Genomic DNA, 16,506 nt, shown 5'->3' with positions numbered 1-16,506 from the left:
GGCGGGAAGAATGACAAACTATTTCACATACCTAAATCATTCGGCTTCCTTTCTAACCCCACGTCCCAACAAAAACAAAGTCCAACTTATTACAATTCTTTCCCCTATTCCCTGCTCCACAGTTCCGAGAACCTGTCTTCCCTGGGACCTCTCCAGACTAAGATTTTCCACTCTACTTTCATCACTCCGTTTTACCATCAGTCCCAACTCTTGTTTTTGACTAGCCTCTCTCCTGTATCCGGGCAGGACCTGGAGAGGGCTCCGCGCTCGCAGCAGCGCAATACGAGACCCCCGGCTCCGGCTCCCGCCCGTGCCTCCCTACATTCCGCCACTGGGAAATGTGTGCGCCTATGAGCCTTGCAAGCGAGGGACGCCGGGGGTCCGGGCGTAACCGGGCCAGCCCTGCCCAGGCCTCAGACCAAAAATCCACACAAACCGTCCCACCTCCCCAGGGCTGGGTGTGGTCGTGGACCCCTGGGGCCGCCAAGCTCACCTCGTAGAGCGCCTGTACCATCTCCACCAGCACCCACTGCTCCGCCACCGTCGCCATAGTTAGCCGCCAGGGTTTCCTTCCGGAAGGCGGGCCGCGCACGTCAGATATTGCGCGGCGCGGTCCAGTGACGTCTACACGCCCGGAAGGCGGGGCTGCCGTGAGTTGGGCCCCGCCTTCTCGCGCCTGCGTACTGGGCGGCCGGTGGCTGCGCTGGCTGAGCAAAGTTTCGGGGTGGAAGGTCAACTTGAGGTCTCGCTTGGGTGCGGGGAGGGGTGGGAAGCGGCAAGCTGGTCCCCGCAGCAGGTGTTCACAACGTGGCCATTTTGTGCCAGACCCCGTGCTAGGCTCTCAGGATGGAGAGATTTTAATAAATGGCCCTCGCGCTTGTTAGGCAGTTGGGTGCAGGGAGTTATTAATGCAATCGCAAACATATTCTTTACTTTTAAATTACATAAGTAATGCAGGAATGCATTATCGTAAAAAAAAATAGAAAACTCTTATATAGCACTTACTGTGTATAAAGCCTAGCCTAAGGCTTTGCAGGTATTAAGCCATATAGGAGTTTGGTGTGGAACCTTCAAGAGCCTCTGTATCCCAACGTGGTGTGCACACACACTTCGGTTGGATTTCTTAAATATAACCGGGAGCATAGGGACAATATTGTTCTACAATTTGCTTTTCTTCCATTCTTTTTTTGGCTATAAATCTTGTGTTTTTAATCAACGAAGAAGCCTATTTATTGGAATAATTTGTTATGTGTATTTCTCTTTCCGTTTTATTTAAACATTTTCCTATTGGTGAACACTTAGGTTTTTTCTACTTTTTCACCTGTTACAAACAATGCTACAGTAAACATTGATGTGCCCTATTGTCTTTCTGTGCGTGTTGGGGTATATCTGACAAGTTTCCTCAAAGTCGAATTTTACTCAATATGCACGCTAATGTCGATAAATACTGCCATACTGCTCTCCAGAATGGCTCAACCAATTTTAAATGTTTGAAAGTGTATTCACACTCTATCTCATGACGGATATTATCAATCTTTTAAAATTTTTGGCCAATTTAATTTAATGGAGATAAAATGTCTCCACTGAATTTTACTTTCCATGCTGCTGGTTATTCTTATATGTTTATTGGCATTTGTAGTCCGTTTGTGAATCATCAATTCATATTCTTTGCCCAGTTTTCTATTAGTTATTTTTCACTTTCTAATGGATGTATGGAAGTTCTTTATGCATTCTGAATATCTTATATTTTCCTATTTCATATGTGACAATTATTTTTGCCCAATTTCTGTATAGTTGTTTACATTGTCTTTTGTCATACCTATATTTTAATTTTTATGTAATGTGTCAGTCTGTTCCTTTATTGCCTGTGGGTTTGTATCTTGCTTAGAAAGACCATCTTCACCACACTTAGGTTTTCCTCCCATGCTTCAGTTTGTTGTTTATAGTTAGCTCTTTAATTATTCTGGAAATTATATTTTTGTATGATGAGAGGTATGGGCCTTTATTTTTTCCTAAAGGAATAACCATTTTTCTCAGTGCCATTTATCTGAGTAATCCTGATTTTCCCAAATTCTGTGAAATGGCACCAGCACTATGCACTGCACATGAAGTTGCCACTATGTACCCGATGATGTTGGTGCCCTGGGATCCAGTACCATGCTTGCGCACGCTGCCTCGCCCAGGTGCATTCACTCCCAACAGCCAGCTCCTGCAATTTTCAGAGGCCTACCTTCAGGCTGCCAGAACCCATGTTTCCTACTCTCATGGAGAACTGGAAGGATCTGAGAACATGTTTTCTCAGGCAGCCCTTTACTGGGTGGGTGACTGATGGTTGCTGGGGTGTAAAATATTGGAGCTTCCTGGCCGCACAGAGCAAGACGATTCAAAGGGGTGAACCTCACCATCTCCTCTAGATTGAGTCAAGGGTACTGTGTGCAAATTCTTTGACACACCCATCAAGAGGTAGAGTCTATGTTCTCTTTGCTTGAATCTGGGTGTACCTTGTGACAACTTCTACAGTAGATTGCTGCTGCCATGTGGAGAGATCATGTGGGTACCTCATACACAGGAAAAGAGATGGCGAAGTGACCCCACCTGCTCCAGCCCCCTGCTGTTTGAGTCTTACCAGTCCAGGTGCCAGACATGTAAGGGAAGTTGCCTTCAAGATGACCCTGGCTCTAATCACCCTCTGGTTCAACCACCTGAGAGACTTTGAGTGAAAAATGTCTAGCTAAGCTCAGACAACCCCAAAATTTGTGAGCAAAACAAATGATTGTTATTGTCCTAAGCCACTGCTTTGGGATTGGTTGCTATGTAGAAGTTATCTGCTACAATAGATCACTGGAATGGGTACCCTGTGGAACCTTGCAGGCTTTTGCACTCTTGCATGGTCCCTGTATTATTTTCCTAAGGTTGCCATAACAAATTATCAGAAACTGGGTGGCTTGAAACAACAAAAATTTATTCTCTCACAGTTCTGGAGGCCAGAAGTCCAAAATCAAGTTGTCGACAGGGCTGCACTCCCTCCAAAGACTCTGGGGAATAATCCTTCCTTGTCTCTTCCAGCTTCTGGTGGCTCCTGGCATTCTTTCGCTTGTGACTGCACAACTACAATCTCTGCCTCTGTATTCACATGATCTTCTCTGTCCTATATGTGTCTCTTTACACACACTTGTCATTGGATTTAGGACCCATCCTGATAATCCAGGCTGATGTCATCTCAAGAGCCTTAATTTAATTACATCTGCAAAGAAACTTTTTCCAAATAAGACCATATTCACAGGTTCCAGAGATTATGACATGGACATGTACTTTGGGGGCCCACCATTCAACTCAGCTACAGTCCAATCTCTGGCCCACAATTCACATCTGTCCCACATGCAAAATACATTTGCTCCGTTCCAACATTTCCAAAAGTTTCAACCCTCATCTAAATCAGTTCAAAAAGTCCAAAATCTCATCATCTAAGTCATCTAAATCAAATATGAATGAATCTCTAGGTATAACCCATCCAACGGCAAAATTCTCCATCTATTGACCTGTAAAGCCAGAAGATCACATACAAAATACAAGGGTGGGACAGGAATAGGATAGACATTTCCATTCCAAAAGGGAGAAAATGCAAGGAATAAAGGAGTCTTCAGTCCCAAGAAAGTTAGCAATCCAGCAGGGCCAGTTTCATTTTGTTTCAAGACCTGAGAATAATTCTGTGTTATGAAGCTACATCATCTGGGCACACAGCTCCATAGGCCTCTGCTCCTACACCTCCAGTTTCTACCTCTTGAGTCCATGGCTCTGCCCTTATAGTCATTCTTCATTTTTCTTGAAGGGGAGCATATGCTTATAGCTAAGAAGCTCTAACAGCCCTGTAGAACTCTGGAAATTCAACAGAATTCTGGAAATTCAACAGCACTCTTTCACTTTGTCCTGTCTCTGTCCCTTCAGGCCAACCTGACCGTGTTTCTGCTGATACAACATTCTCAGAAACCTTGTGGGTCTCCCATGTACGTCATGAGACTGTGCCATAAACAGAGAGTCCTCCAGAGATCTTGTCTGAATAACCCCGTCTCTACTTCTGGCTCTGCTGAGATGATTGAGTGGATCCATGAGTCACATAGTTAATCTCTTTACAAAAAGTTTGTCCAGCTGCATCCTTGGCCCTCTCTCCAGAGCATACTTTCCCAACAGTGACTCTACTAATTTTTTCATCCTTTGCAATATGGATAACCCAAGAACCTCCCAAGTCATCAAGTGCTGTGTTCTTTTTTGCCTGACAGTTCCTTCCTCAATTTACCTCTTTCCTCTCATATTTTTGAAGAAACAGCATGAAGGAACCAGACCACACTTTCAACACTTTGCTTAGAAATTTCCTCAGCTAATTATCCAAGTTCATTACTTAAAAGTTCTGCTTTCCACCGTAGCTACAGGACACAATTCAGTTAGGTTCTTTGCCACTGTATCACCACGATTGCCTTTCCTCTAGTTTCTAATAACATGTTCCACATTTCCTTCTGAGCCCTCAACAGAAAGGACTTTAACATCCATATTTACTAACATTCTGGTCATGATGGGATCCCCATTCTCTAAGATGATAGACATTTTCTCTACCATGCTCTTCACTTTCTTCTGAGATCTCACCAGGATTATCCTTAAAGCCCATATTTCTACTTGTAGACTCTTCAAATCTTTTTCTCTCATGCACCTCAAGATTCTTCCAACCTCTATCCATTACCTAATTCCAAAGCCACTTCCATAGTTTTAGGTATTTGTTACAGCAGCACTTCACTTCCTAGTACCAAAATCTGTATTAGTTTCCTAGGGCTGTCATAACAAATTACCACGAATGGGGTGGGAGAAAAAAAAAGAGAAATTTATTTTCTTATATTCTGAGAGGTCAAAAATCCAAAATCAAGCTGTTTGCAGGGCTGTACTCACTTTGAAGGCTTTAGGGGAGAATGTGTCCTTTCTTCTTCCAGGTTCTGGTGGCTCTATTCATTCCCTGGCTTGTGGCTGCATCACTCTAATTTCTATCTCCATCTTCACATGGTCTTCTCCTCTTTCTCTGTGTATGTCTCCTCTGTGTTTCTTATAAAGATACTGTCACCGGATTTAGGACCCATCTGGATAATCTAGGATGATCTCATCTTAGAATCCTTAATTACAACTGTTACAGCCCTTTTTCCAAATAAGGTGACATTTACAATGTAGGATTAGGATTGGGATAAGACCATGTCTTTGGGGGCCACTATTCAATTTACTACAGCCTCCTTTCTTTTCTGATCCTACCACCAATCTCTCCCACCAGTTTTTCCCGAGAATGCTTCTTAACAAATCATTTTCACACATATCCTTGCCTCGTAGTCTGCTTCTGGAAAACCATACTTGATAGAGTTTGTATCTGGAGCATCTATTTGATTCCATTAATCTATTTTATTTGTGCCCATTCTGATACAATATTACTTAAAAAAATAAATTACTTATTTTGAAATATTTTCAGGTCCATATGGCGTTGTAAGAAATAAATCAGAGAGATCTCATGTCCCCTTTACCCAGTTTTCTTCAATCATAACATCTTGAAAAACTATGGTACAATATTAAAACCAGAGTACTGACATTGATACAGTCAGGATACAGAAGCATTCCCTTGCCACAAGGATCCCTCATTTTGCCTTTTTATGGCTACACCAACTTCCCCTTCTCCCTCCTCAGTCTCTGTCCCCTGACACCCCCTAATCTGTTCTCCATTTCTATAATTTTGCATTTTAGAATTTTGTATAAATGGAATCATGCCATAGGGGAAATTTTAAGATTGGCATTTAAATTTCAGCGTAATTCCCTAAGATTCATCCAGGAAGTTGCATGTATCAATCGTGTTTCCCTTTTCATTACTGAGTGGTATTCTGTGATATAGATGTTAGGTCATTGTTAGGCCATTGTTAGCTCTGCTCATTGTTAGGCCATTCACATGTTGAAGGACACTTGAGTAGTTTCCAGTTTTAGAGCTCCTATTAAGATTTGTGTACAGATTTTTGTGTGGACATCAACTTTCATTTCTCTGGGATTCATACCCAGGAGTGAAATTGGTGGGTCATATGGTAATTTTATGTTTAGTTTTACAAAACCTGCCAAACTATTTTGCAGAGTGCCTGTACCATTTTGCTTTACCATCAGCAACGTATCAGTGATCTAGTTTCTCTACATCCTCACCAGGTGTTGTCACAATTTTTTACTTTGGCCTTTCTGATAGGTATGTAATTATATCTCACTGTAGTTTTAATTTGCATTTTCCAATTTTCACATGTTTATTTGTTATTAAATAAGGATGAGAGAGGTCTGTATATCAACCTTGGTAAAATGTCTATTTATGTCTTTTGCCCATTTTCCAACTGGATTTTATGTTAACTGTTCAGTTTTAGGAGTTCTTTGTGTAATCTAGATACTATTCCTTTGCCATTAAGTAGTTTGCACCATGTTTTTTTTAATTCACTGTAGTTTTGTGGTATTTTGTTCTGGTGAATGTAACAATTCAGTTGGCTCATTATTTCTTATTCATAACAGTCAGTTCTTCTTTCATGAGGTTACATTTCCTTTTCATTTACTCTTTCAACTGATATTTAACCAGTACCCACTATAAGCCTAAGGAGATAGGGACAAAGAAGTGAACAAAATCTTCAAAGATCTTTTTCTTCCTGGAGCTTATATCCTACTAAGGGAACCAGAAAGAAACAAGACAGACAAGGAAAATATATAGTGTCTTAGATAGTGATAAATGCTAGAGAGAAAGTAATAAAGCAGGAAAGGGGGTTATAAATTGTTTGCGAGGTTGATATTTTAGATCGGATGACCAGGGAAGGCTTACTGAGAAGTTAACTTTTGACTTAAATCCTAGTTGCAAATGAAAGAGCTAGCCATGCAGATACCTAGTCAATACTATTGTCTTTTGTGCTACACACTACAAAAATTTCTCAGCTCCTATGAACTTTGCAGGTAGAGAGACTAACAGGTGCAAGGCCCTAAGGTTGGAGCATTCTCAGAATGCTCAAGGCAGAATGAGGGGCCAATCTGGCTGGATTGGGTTGAGCCAGAGGACAGAAGAGTAGGAGGTGAGGTTAGGAGTGAGGAAGAAGCCTGGTCTTATGGGGATTGTAGGTCGCTCTCAGGACTCTGCCATTTCCCAGATGACATGGGGGCTGTTGGAGGGTTCTGAACAGAAGAGAGACATGCTCTGGCTTGCATTTGCCAGGATTTCTCTGCCAGCTCTTTGAAAATTGATTGATGGGATCATTTTAGAAGCAATGTATCAGCTAGGATCTAACAAGGAAAAATAAACCACTTGAGTGGTGAGAAAGCAAACCTGACACTTTGCTCTGAGTCAAGCTTGCCCTGCCTGAAGTTCTTTAGCACTTTTAATGGCAGCTGCCACCTAAGTAAATAGCTCTGCTCAGGGGCAACCTCACAACAACCTACGTCTAACAAATATTGCTAGAGGCAGAATAAAGAGGAATCAAAAAAGGAAGAATCATGGGATTCATCACAGAGGAATGAAAATCTTTTGATAATTATTAAGAAGTGGGATATATAAAACAAACACTGATATGGGTACTTACTCCCCTACTCATCCCCCCAACATTAAAGGGCCCCAAACAAGTCTGCTCTCTTTACCTCAGTTTGGAGAACATGGGAATATTTGAATGGGCTTTATGTAAAATGGTTGTGTCTCTTTTGCCTGATTGTTTTGTGGGAGTGAACTTTGTGTCTCACTGTGGAATGCTTCCCCTGCCTGGTATTGTAAGACAGGCCATATAAATCCACCTTTTGGGCAACGTCGTACGTGAATTGAACATATAAAAGAAGTCAATAGGGTTGCCTGATCCCACGTAGTGTAAGGTGGAAACTGGGGGTTGACAGGAGTAGTAGCGGAGGATTTTTATCCCTAGGGTGAACTGGTTTAGGGTTAACTTATGCACTCAGATAGAGGGCCTTTGTTGAATGCCTTGTGCAGATTTTTTAAAGATGTGGTACATAAACCCCGAAATTCTAGAACATAGAAATATTTTGATTTCCATTTTAGTTGTTGGAAATCTCCTTGATATAAAGAAGCAAGTGAAAGAAAATGTAATTGGACCAGCAAGTCAGCCTTTTCATATCATTTAGGCAGCAACCCAGTTCTTTGGGGAAATTGAAAACATTGTCTTGTAATCTCTGCCTAATCAGAAATGTAAACACAGCTCATTATTGCCTAAGACTGGGCCCTGTGACCTCAGTCAGGTAGTACCTGAAACCAAAGGGGGAAAAAAGAGGGAAAGAGAGCTTTAAAAAAGTACAACCTGTTGGAAAGACTTCCTTGCCCCAAAATCTAATTCATACTCTCTGTAAAGATTTTTCAAGGACAAATGCAAATCTTAAAAGTCTCTTCCACAAATAGTAAAAAACCTTAGTCTTCTGAGCAGATAAACAACTTATTCCAACTGTTATTTAGAAACTAGTGAGTTTTATGTTGTACTACCTGATTCATGACTAAAGTTTTAAAATGAAGCTATGAGATCACTGGTTGTGTCTGTATGTCTGTGGTGTATGTTGGACGGTATTTTTTCTACCTCTGATGGTATTTTTGAAATTAATTTGTAAAAGATTCATGACTAAAGTTTTAAAATGAAGCTATGAGATCACTGGTTGTGTCTGTATGTCTGTGGTGTATGTTGGAGATACGGTATTTTTTTCTACCTCTGATAGTATTATTGAAATTAATTTGTAAAAGAGCTCTGTTTACTTTGCTTAAAAGTGCTTACAAATTAAATATTTTTAAATGTAATAGAAACAAACCCAAATATTTTTCAAGTTCATGTGATCCAGGATTAATCTTTAACAAATAAAAGTAAATTTAAGGTTATCAGTTCAATTAAAATAGGCATGTGTTTAGAGTTGTCAGCATTAAATGTAAAACTTTTATTCAGCCTAGGTTTATTAAAAGTCAAGGGGGCTTCCCTGGTGGCGCAGTGGTTGAGAGTCTGCCTGCCAATGCAGGGGACACGGTTCGAGCCCTGGTCTGGGAAGATCCCACATGCCGCGGAGCAGCTGGGCCCGTGAGCCACAACTACTGAGCCTGCGCGTCTGGAGCCTGTGGTCCGCAACAGGAGAGACCGCGATAGTGAGAGGCCCGCGCACCGCGATGAAGAGTGGCCCACACTTGCCGCAACTAGAGAAAGCCCTCGCACAGAAACGAAGACCCAACACAGCCATAAATAAATAAATAAATAATTCCCCCAAAAAATGTATTAAAAGTCATATAAGTTTATGTTATCTCTGATACAAAATTTGCCAGCAAGAAAAATAGCTTGGGATGTTGATCGACTTTGTCTAATGTCTCCTGAAGTTTTCAAGGGTGATCTAAACATGATTTTTGGGAACAAGTGATGCAGATAAATGTAAGTAAGCTAAATCTTAAAAACAGCTTCCAAAATAATTTGGTAACAAAACTGTACAGTTTTGCTAAGTTAAATTAAATGATGAAAATTCATCGAATGTCTAGATCATTTACAAATATGATAAATTGCTGAAATATTAATTGCTAAACAAGTATAAATATACCTACTTTTTGTCTTCTTATTACAGAAAAGCTAAATATGTTTAGATTTATTAGAAACATGTCATGTACCACATTGAAAAAAAATTATTATGTTATGAGGAAATGTATGTTTCTAGAAATTATGAAATGTATTCACATGTTTGCCAACCAAAAAATACTGGTATAACAAACAGGTCACAATTGCTTACTCCTTAGTTTTCACTAGAAATTAAGGTTTCTAAGGGTTAAGAACTCTAATTAATATAAATAATTAAAATTATTAAAATTAATAAGGAAAACATCTTTATATGTAAGGGGAAAAAAGTATAAGGAATGGAAATGCATTTTGTTAAGGGGAAAACAAGTAATTTTGTCCTAAAAAGAAGTTAAAAAAAAAAGGAGAGAGAGAGAGAAAGGGAAAGCATAGGACAAAATTTGAATATACAAAAGAAAGGTTTTATAGAGGTTTATGGAAAAGAAACCCTGAGAAAAATTTTTGTGCGTGGTTAGGACTGGCTAAGAATAAAATAGAATAAATTTTGAATAAATATAATAAATTTAATTGAGTGAATGAATTTTAATATTAAAACTAAGCTGTTGGGGCTTCCCTGGTGGCGCAGTGGTTGAGAATCTGCCTGCTAATGCAGGGGACACGGGTTCGAGCCCTGGTCTGGGAAGATCCCACATGCCACGGAGCAGCTGGGCCCGTGAGCCACAATTGCTGAGCCTGCGCGTCTGGAGCCTGTGCCCCGCGACGGGAGGGGCCGCGATAGAGAAAGGCCCGCGCACCGCGATGAAGAGCGGTCCCCGCACCGCGATGAAGAGCGGTCCCCGCACCGCGATGAAGAGTGGCCCCCGCTTGCCGCAACTGGAGAAAGCCCTCGCACGAACCGAAGACCCAACACAGCCAAAAATAAATAAATAAATAAATAAATAAAAATAATAATAATAAAAAAAAAAAAAAAAACAAAACTAAGCTGTTGCAAAACTAGAATTTGAATTTTTCTCTCTGTTAAGTGGACAAAGTTATCTTGCAATATTGATCTGTTTTTTTTGATAGCAGATTGTAAAATTTCTTTACCTTTTAAATAATCTGTTGTAAGTTTCTGTATTTGCCTTTGAAATATCTTATTGTCACTTTGGTTAAGTGAATAAGTATTCTTTCACAGTGACCTATGATCCTATTTGACCAAGTGTTTTAAACCTTTTGATATCTTTGACAAATTTCCCCAAATCAAATTCTAGATGAAGTCTTTTTGACCTCTAGCTAACTTTGAGGTTTTCAGAGGGCCCCTGAAAAATCTCAAACAGAGATATTAAACTTATTAGGCTTATTTGGTATGTTAAATTACATGGAAAGCATTGTCAAATGAGTGATAATTTGAGATAAACCTTAGGTTATATTGTATGAATGAATGTTACTAATATAAATGTTATAGAAATTATATAAAATTCTTAAAACTCAGATATGTCCTGGTATAATATCAATCACAATTCTAGTTACTATTTTATAATGTTGTATGTCACAGAAATAACCAAATTTCCTTGTCAATTGCATTATAATAAGATCTTAAACCACACCATTTTAAGTATTTTGTCATTTATAGACAGTTACTGTTTTACTCTGATGCTTTTACAAAAATGCTTCATGTTCAAGAAGATTTATAGAAAGAATTTTTTGACATACATACCTTTCTGATAACTTTCAAATCATATACTTAACTGAGTAAGAAATTACAGAACTCTAATGAAAACCCTGATGGCTTCATAAAACTGCTAACAAAGATCAAGATCAATAAGAATTAATTATACCAAACTGAATGAACTGATGAACATGATCATAAGTTTTATGATTTTTCATCTGAACTATTACAGGCTTTTTAATCTTTGCTTTCCAGATATAAGGAAATCTTTCCTCTTAAGCTGACAATATTATAGCTACTTGGTAAATTATACATTTGTAAGTAGCATTGAAACATTTATCTTTTTTTCTCCCTACCTGATTGCTCCAGAATTTGGAGACTCTTAGTGAGTATTCTTATTTTCATGGCAATATAGTTATTTGTATAAGTTCACTGAGAATATGTTCCCCTTATAACAGGACCCAATTGGAAACTTTGGCTATGGCTTTGGCTGGAAAGTCATATTTGAGAATGTGCATAGAATCAGATACAACCAGACAGCCTTAAGGAACTGAGGCTGACTTTAGGGAGCCATAAAATCCCTTGGAAAGTTAGCCTGGTACCCCTGCTAACAGGTTCTCAGTGGCCTTACCAGGTGAGTAAGGAAGGTCACTTCCTGGCAGGCACAAGAATCTCAGAATATTTTGGGGACCTCAAGAAGAGAGGAATTCACCCAAATATATAGGTATTACAGGCAAGTCAGATGGCAAGTCCTTGGTGTGGCTTCATGACTTCCTGGCCTCCACAGGCTAATAAAAATTTAATCTGGGATTCCTTGTGAAAAGTTCCAGCGAAGCAAATTTAAAATAGTCTTTATGGTCAATCACTATTCTTTCTGGATTTAAGTAATCAGGCTAGGTTTAATGAAACTAAAGTTATTTGGCAAACAAATTAAATGTTAATTCAGCTATCTTTGTTAGAAATGAGGATGACTTTAGAGAAAAAAGTTGTTTTTCAGTAGAACCTTAATACACAGTCATGGGTATTAGATTCTAGTTCTGTTAATTGTCTTCAAGGTTTTGCTTTTCTACTCATTAGCTGGTCTGGATCCTGAATTCTTCTAGTTTACTCAAATCTTTTACTACAACTTTTCAAACTAATGTTTCCAATTTTTCTCCCACTTTGGACTTGGAATCGTTGAGAACTAAAACTGCCCTTTTCCTGAAGCCCTGTGAACTGAAACTGAACAACTTGATATAAACTTAAGAGAGGTTACCTCAATAGCCCATGTTTAGACCATCTCTGTGCTTATTGCTGTGTAAGGCACTCAGAAAGTTTACCTGAACACCTGATGACATCCTCAGAGACATTTCAAACTGCAAAAGATGCTTCAATCCTGACATCGAGAAATCTTCTGCACTGGCGGCAATCAGAACTCACTCAGACAGTGAGTTTATAACTTGCTCCAATCATTAACCATTGTTTTTCTTTTGTCTCCGTAGAAATGCCTCTTATTAAATACCCAACTTCTCACACCCTATAGGCCTAGCTTTGGGAGCCCACCTGCATCTCTGCTTCCTGAAATGAGTAACTGAACTGATCAGGACTAAGACACTGGTTCAGTGAGATATAAAGCTATCTATCAACTTAACTTCTGGACTGTGAAACTTAAGTTTCAAAAGTGGGACGACAGAGGAGCAAAATTTCTCACCCCAAAATGTTTCTTTGGCATGCAGATTATTTTGAGCTGAAAAAAATCAAAGCCCAAAAGACTCAGGAAGAACCTTTGACCTTCCTTCTAACTGCCTAAAGAATGTAGATAGAGGACCTGTTTCAGAAAGGGAGCTATCACCATAGATAACTATGGTATGAACTGGGTGTGTACACAGGGAGGAACCTAACAGTGTGTTTTTTAAAATTCCTCTGTCTCACTGTCTCTGCATGGCCAGCAAACATTTGTTTACCAAACAGTTGCTTTTCCATCTCCATGTAAATTGCCTTCCCCCTCTTTGAAGTCCCAAACTGCTATCCCCAACATCCTATTTTGTCTTTAGCTGAAGATGATATGTAAGGTGAGGGTTCCTGCCATTTTGGTGAGTTATCCGGTTTTCCTGGGTCTCTCCAATGTATACATGTTATTAAAATTTTGTGTGATTTTCTCCTGTTAATCTGTTTCATGTCAATTTAATTCTTAGACCAGCCAGAAGAACCTAGAAGGGTAGAGAAAAATTTCTTCCTCCTGACAGAGTGAACCTGCAAAACCCTACACACCCCAACCTTGGACCCTAACAAAGGCAGAGCCCCTGATTCTTGCTAGGTTCTCTCTCTCTCTCTCTCTCTCTCTCTCTCCCCCTGCCATCCCTCCCTCCCTCCCTCCCTCCCTCCCTCTCCATGACCTCACAGTGTGGCCCTGGAGCTTGCCATGTACCCTCCAAGACCTGTGAGTAACAAACTTTGTTCCTTAAATTTCCCTAATGGTTTTTGCTGAAGTGCATCCTGCAATCATAATAAGTACTGCAAGGACCAGACCAGCCACAACATTGGCTCAGGTCAGGGAAATGTCTGTGGGGACTGGCTGCTTGTAATATAGGCCCTGGGCAAGTGTCTCAGGCATTCCTAACCATAAGCATCACTATCAAGAGTCTGAGACTAACACAACACACATACACACAAGTATTATATGTAGTAATGTTAAACATTTTTCATTTATTTTGCTGGGTACTAGGTGGTTTCTTTCAAGCTGAAGCATTATGTCTTTCTTCAGTTCTAGAACAATTTTTTTGACTATTTCTACCTCATTATTTATGTTACCTTTAAAACAGTTTTTTATTTATGGGAGGAAATATTTGCAAACTACATAAGTGATAAGAGATTAATATCCAGAATGTATAAAGAACTCCTGCAACTGAACAAAAACAACAAAACAAACAACCAAGTTAAAAAATGGGCAAAGGATTTGAACAGATATTTCACCAAAGAAGGTATACAAATAGTCACTAAGCACATAAAAGGATGCTTAATGGTGCTGAATTATACACTTAAAAGTGGTTAAAATGGTAAATTTTGTTATGTATGTATGTTTTACCACAATAAAGAACTCCTTTTTCTTTATATGTATGTATTTAAATTTTATATAGATTAACTTTTTTCCCAAAATTTCCAATTTTTGTCCTTTTAAGCTTCATTTTGGTAAAATTCCTGGTGTCAATATTCTAGTCCACCATTTTGTCTTTAGTTGTGCCTATTCAGCCCATCAGGTCATTGATTTAAAATCTAATTTCAGTGATCATTTTTAATTTCTAGAGAAGTAAATTATTTAAAATTCTAGATGTGGAATTCATCAACATTTATTTATTGAGCACTTACTTCCTAAGGCACTGGAGCATAGAAATGCACAAAAAATGTCACATCCCTGCCCTCCTGGTGCTTACGCTCTAGTGGGTAGACAGGTAATAAACAGATAAACAACAAAATATATGGCTTAATGTCATGAAATGCTATGAAGAAAGGGAAAGTATGTATAGAGATAAAGAATTACAGAAAGTGGACAGGGAAGGCTCTCTAAAGAGTTGTTGTTTGGGCAGAACTTTTAATAAAGGAATGAAATTTATGAATGTTTGGTGAAAGAGTGTTATAGGTAGGGGAAAGACCAAGTGATGAGAAAATACTTTGGGAGTTCAAGAAATACCAAAGACGAGAGTGTGGCTGGTGTAGGGTGAGGGGAGCTACTGCAAAGGTCCTGACTTAGTTAGACGCTGGTGGTAGAGTTGGATGAGGTGAGAAGTCATCATACCAGAGACAGTTTCAAGATAGAACTGATAAGATTTGCCACTGTGGGATGGGAGAGAAAAGTAGATCTAGGATTCTCCAAGGTCTTTAGCCTGAATCACTGAGTGAATGGCATTACCATTTTCTGAGATGGGGAAGACTGAAGGTGAGCAAGTTTGAAAGCAGATGTTAGACATCTACATGGAGATGTCCCATAGGCAGGTGGATGTTTGGATCTGAAGTTCAGAAGAGAGGTAAGGAATAGAAATGGAAATGAGTGTAGATACAGGAGAAAAGAGGTATAAAGGCTCTGCCTTAAAGCACCACTTTCTGGGTATATTAACTACATTTACTTTAAGATGGCCTCCTGTTTTCCCTATTAACCATATTTCCTCAGATATTACTTCTATTTGGTCATATTAGGTATTAGTTTCCAGTACATTTGAAAAAATTTCTAAAATTTAAAAAATTTTTCTAAAATTTTAATTTTTTCCTACCTTGGACTGCTGCCCACTCAGACACTGAATAAAGTGAATGTTAATATAGTGACAGACTTTACCATAGTCACTGAAAAGACTTTTTTATTAAAGCCCAGTAAAATCCCATTTACTTTTTTTTTTTTTTTTTTTTTTTTTTTTTTTTGTTCCACACACACACACACTGTATTTTATTTTTACAAGAGATAGACTGACACCAAGCATTGTACATGGATGACCACAACAAAAGCAACAATGATTGCAATTACCAAACATGAAACACACTTATACTATGTCATAATATTGACATTCAGTCCAGTAATCCTCCACTGTAACAGCTCCTTTACTTTGCAGTGAAAATTGATTTGTATATTCTTTGCCTCTGAGTCCTTGTGGGATTTTTTTTTTTTAATTCAGACAGAAAGTCACAAAAATTATACTCATCCTCATCAGTTCACTCAGTCCCATGTAATTAATTTCTTTTTTTTTCATCTTGATCTTTTGTTAGCACTTTTATGAGTTCATCAGTTTTTCATTAGAGTTCTGAAAATGCTTATTCATTCAGTTCAGCAGTACAGTCAGTTACCAGAAACCTGTACTTGTCAGAGTCTTTTCCATGAATTTCTTGAAGATGAAACTCTTTTATAGGAACATATTTGCAAAATCATCAGAGTACACCCAGAACTGTCTGTAAATGACAAAAGACTTAAAAATGACCATGGTTAAAGATTTGATGAAAGTTCATAATAATGCAGTTGACAAGAAAATTAGTTATTTCTGAGATATACATTTTAAAGTAATAACTAGGATTATTACTTATAACATTATACCAGAACATATAAGATTTTTAGACGTTTCCTGTAATGTCTGAAACATTTATATTAACATATTTCCATACATATTTCCATACAAATACAAATATAAGATTTTTAGAAATTTCATGTAATGTCTGAAACATTTATATTAACATATTTCCATACATATTTCCATACAAATACAAGATTTTTAGAAATTTCATGTAATGTCTGAAACATTTATATTAACATATTTCCATACATATTTCCATACAAATACA

The 16,506-nt window shown here is 38.6% G+C and overlaps 1 protein-coding gene across 18 annotated transcripts in view; it reads right to left on the bottom strand.

Annotated features, from left to right (window-relative positions):
- Positions 1-612, bottom strand: part of LOC103013143 (serine palmitoyltransferase 1-like) — a 62,034-nt gene extending 61,422 nt beyond the window's left edge. For all 18 annotated transcript variants that reach the window (XR_009008720.1, XR_009008721.1, XR_009008722.1 and 15 more), the window contains exon 1: positions 494-612. Coding sequence is in view for 13 of the 18 variants with exons in the window: in XM_057549022.1 (XP_057405005.1) it covers positions 494-550 (57 nt within the window). In the remaining 5 variants the exon portion in view is untranslated. The remainder of the gene's footprint in view (positions 1-493) is intronic.
- Positions 613-16,506: the final 15,894 nt, after the last annotated feature.

This window comes from Balaenoptera acutorostrata, chromosome 6 (assembly GCF_949987535.1).
Source record: "Balaenoptera acutorostrata chromosome 6, mBalAcu1.1, whole genome shotgun sequence".
Lineage (NCBI taxonomy): Eukaryota > Metazoa > Chordata > Mammalia > Artiodactyla > Balaenopteridae > Balaenoptera > Balaenoptera acutorostrata.
This window is presented reverse-complemented; position numbering and strand designations above follow the sequence as displayed.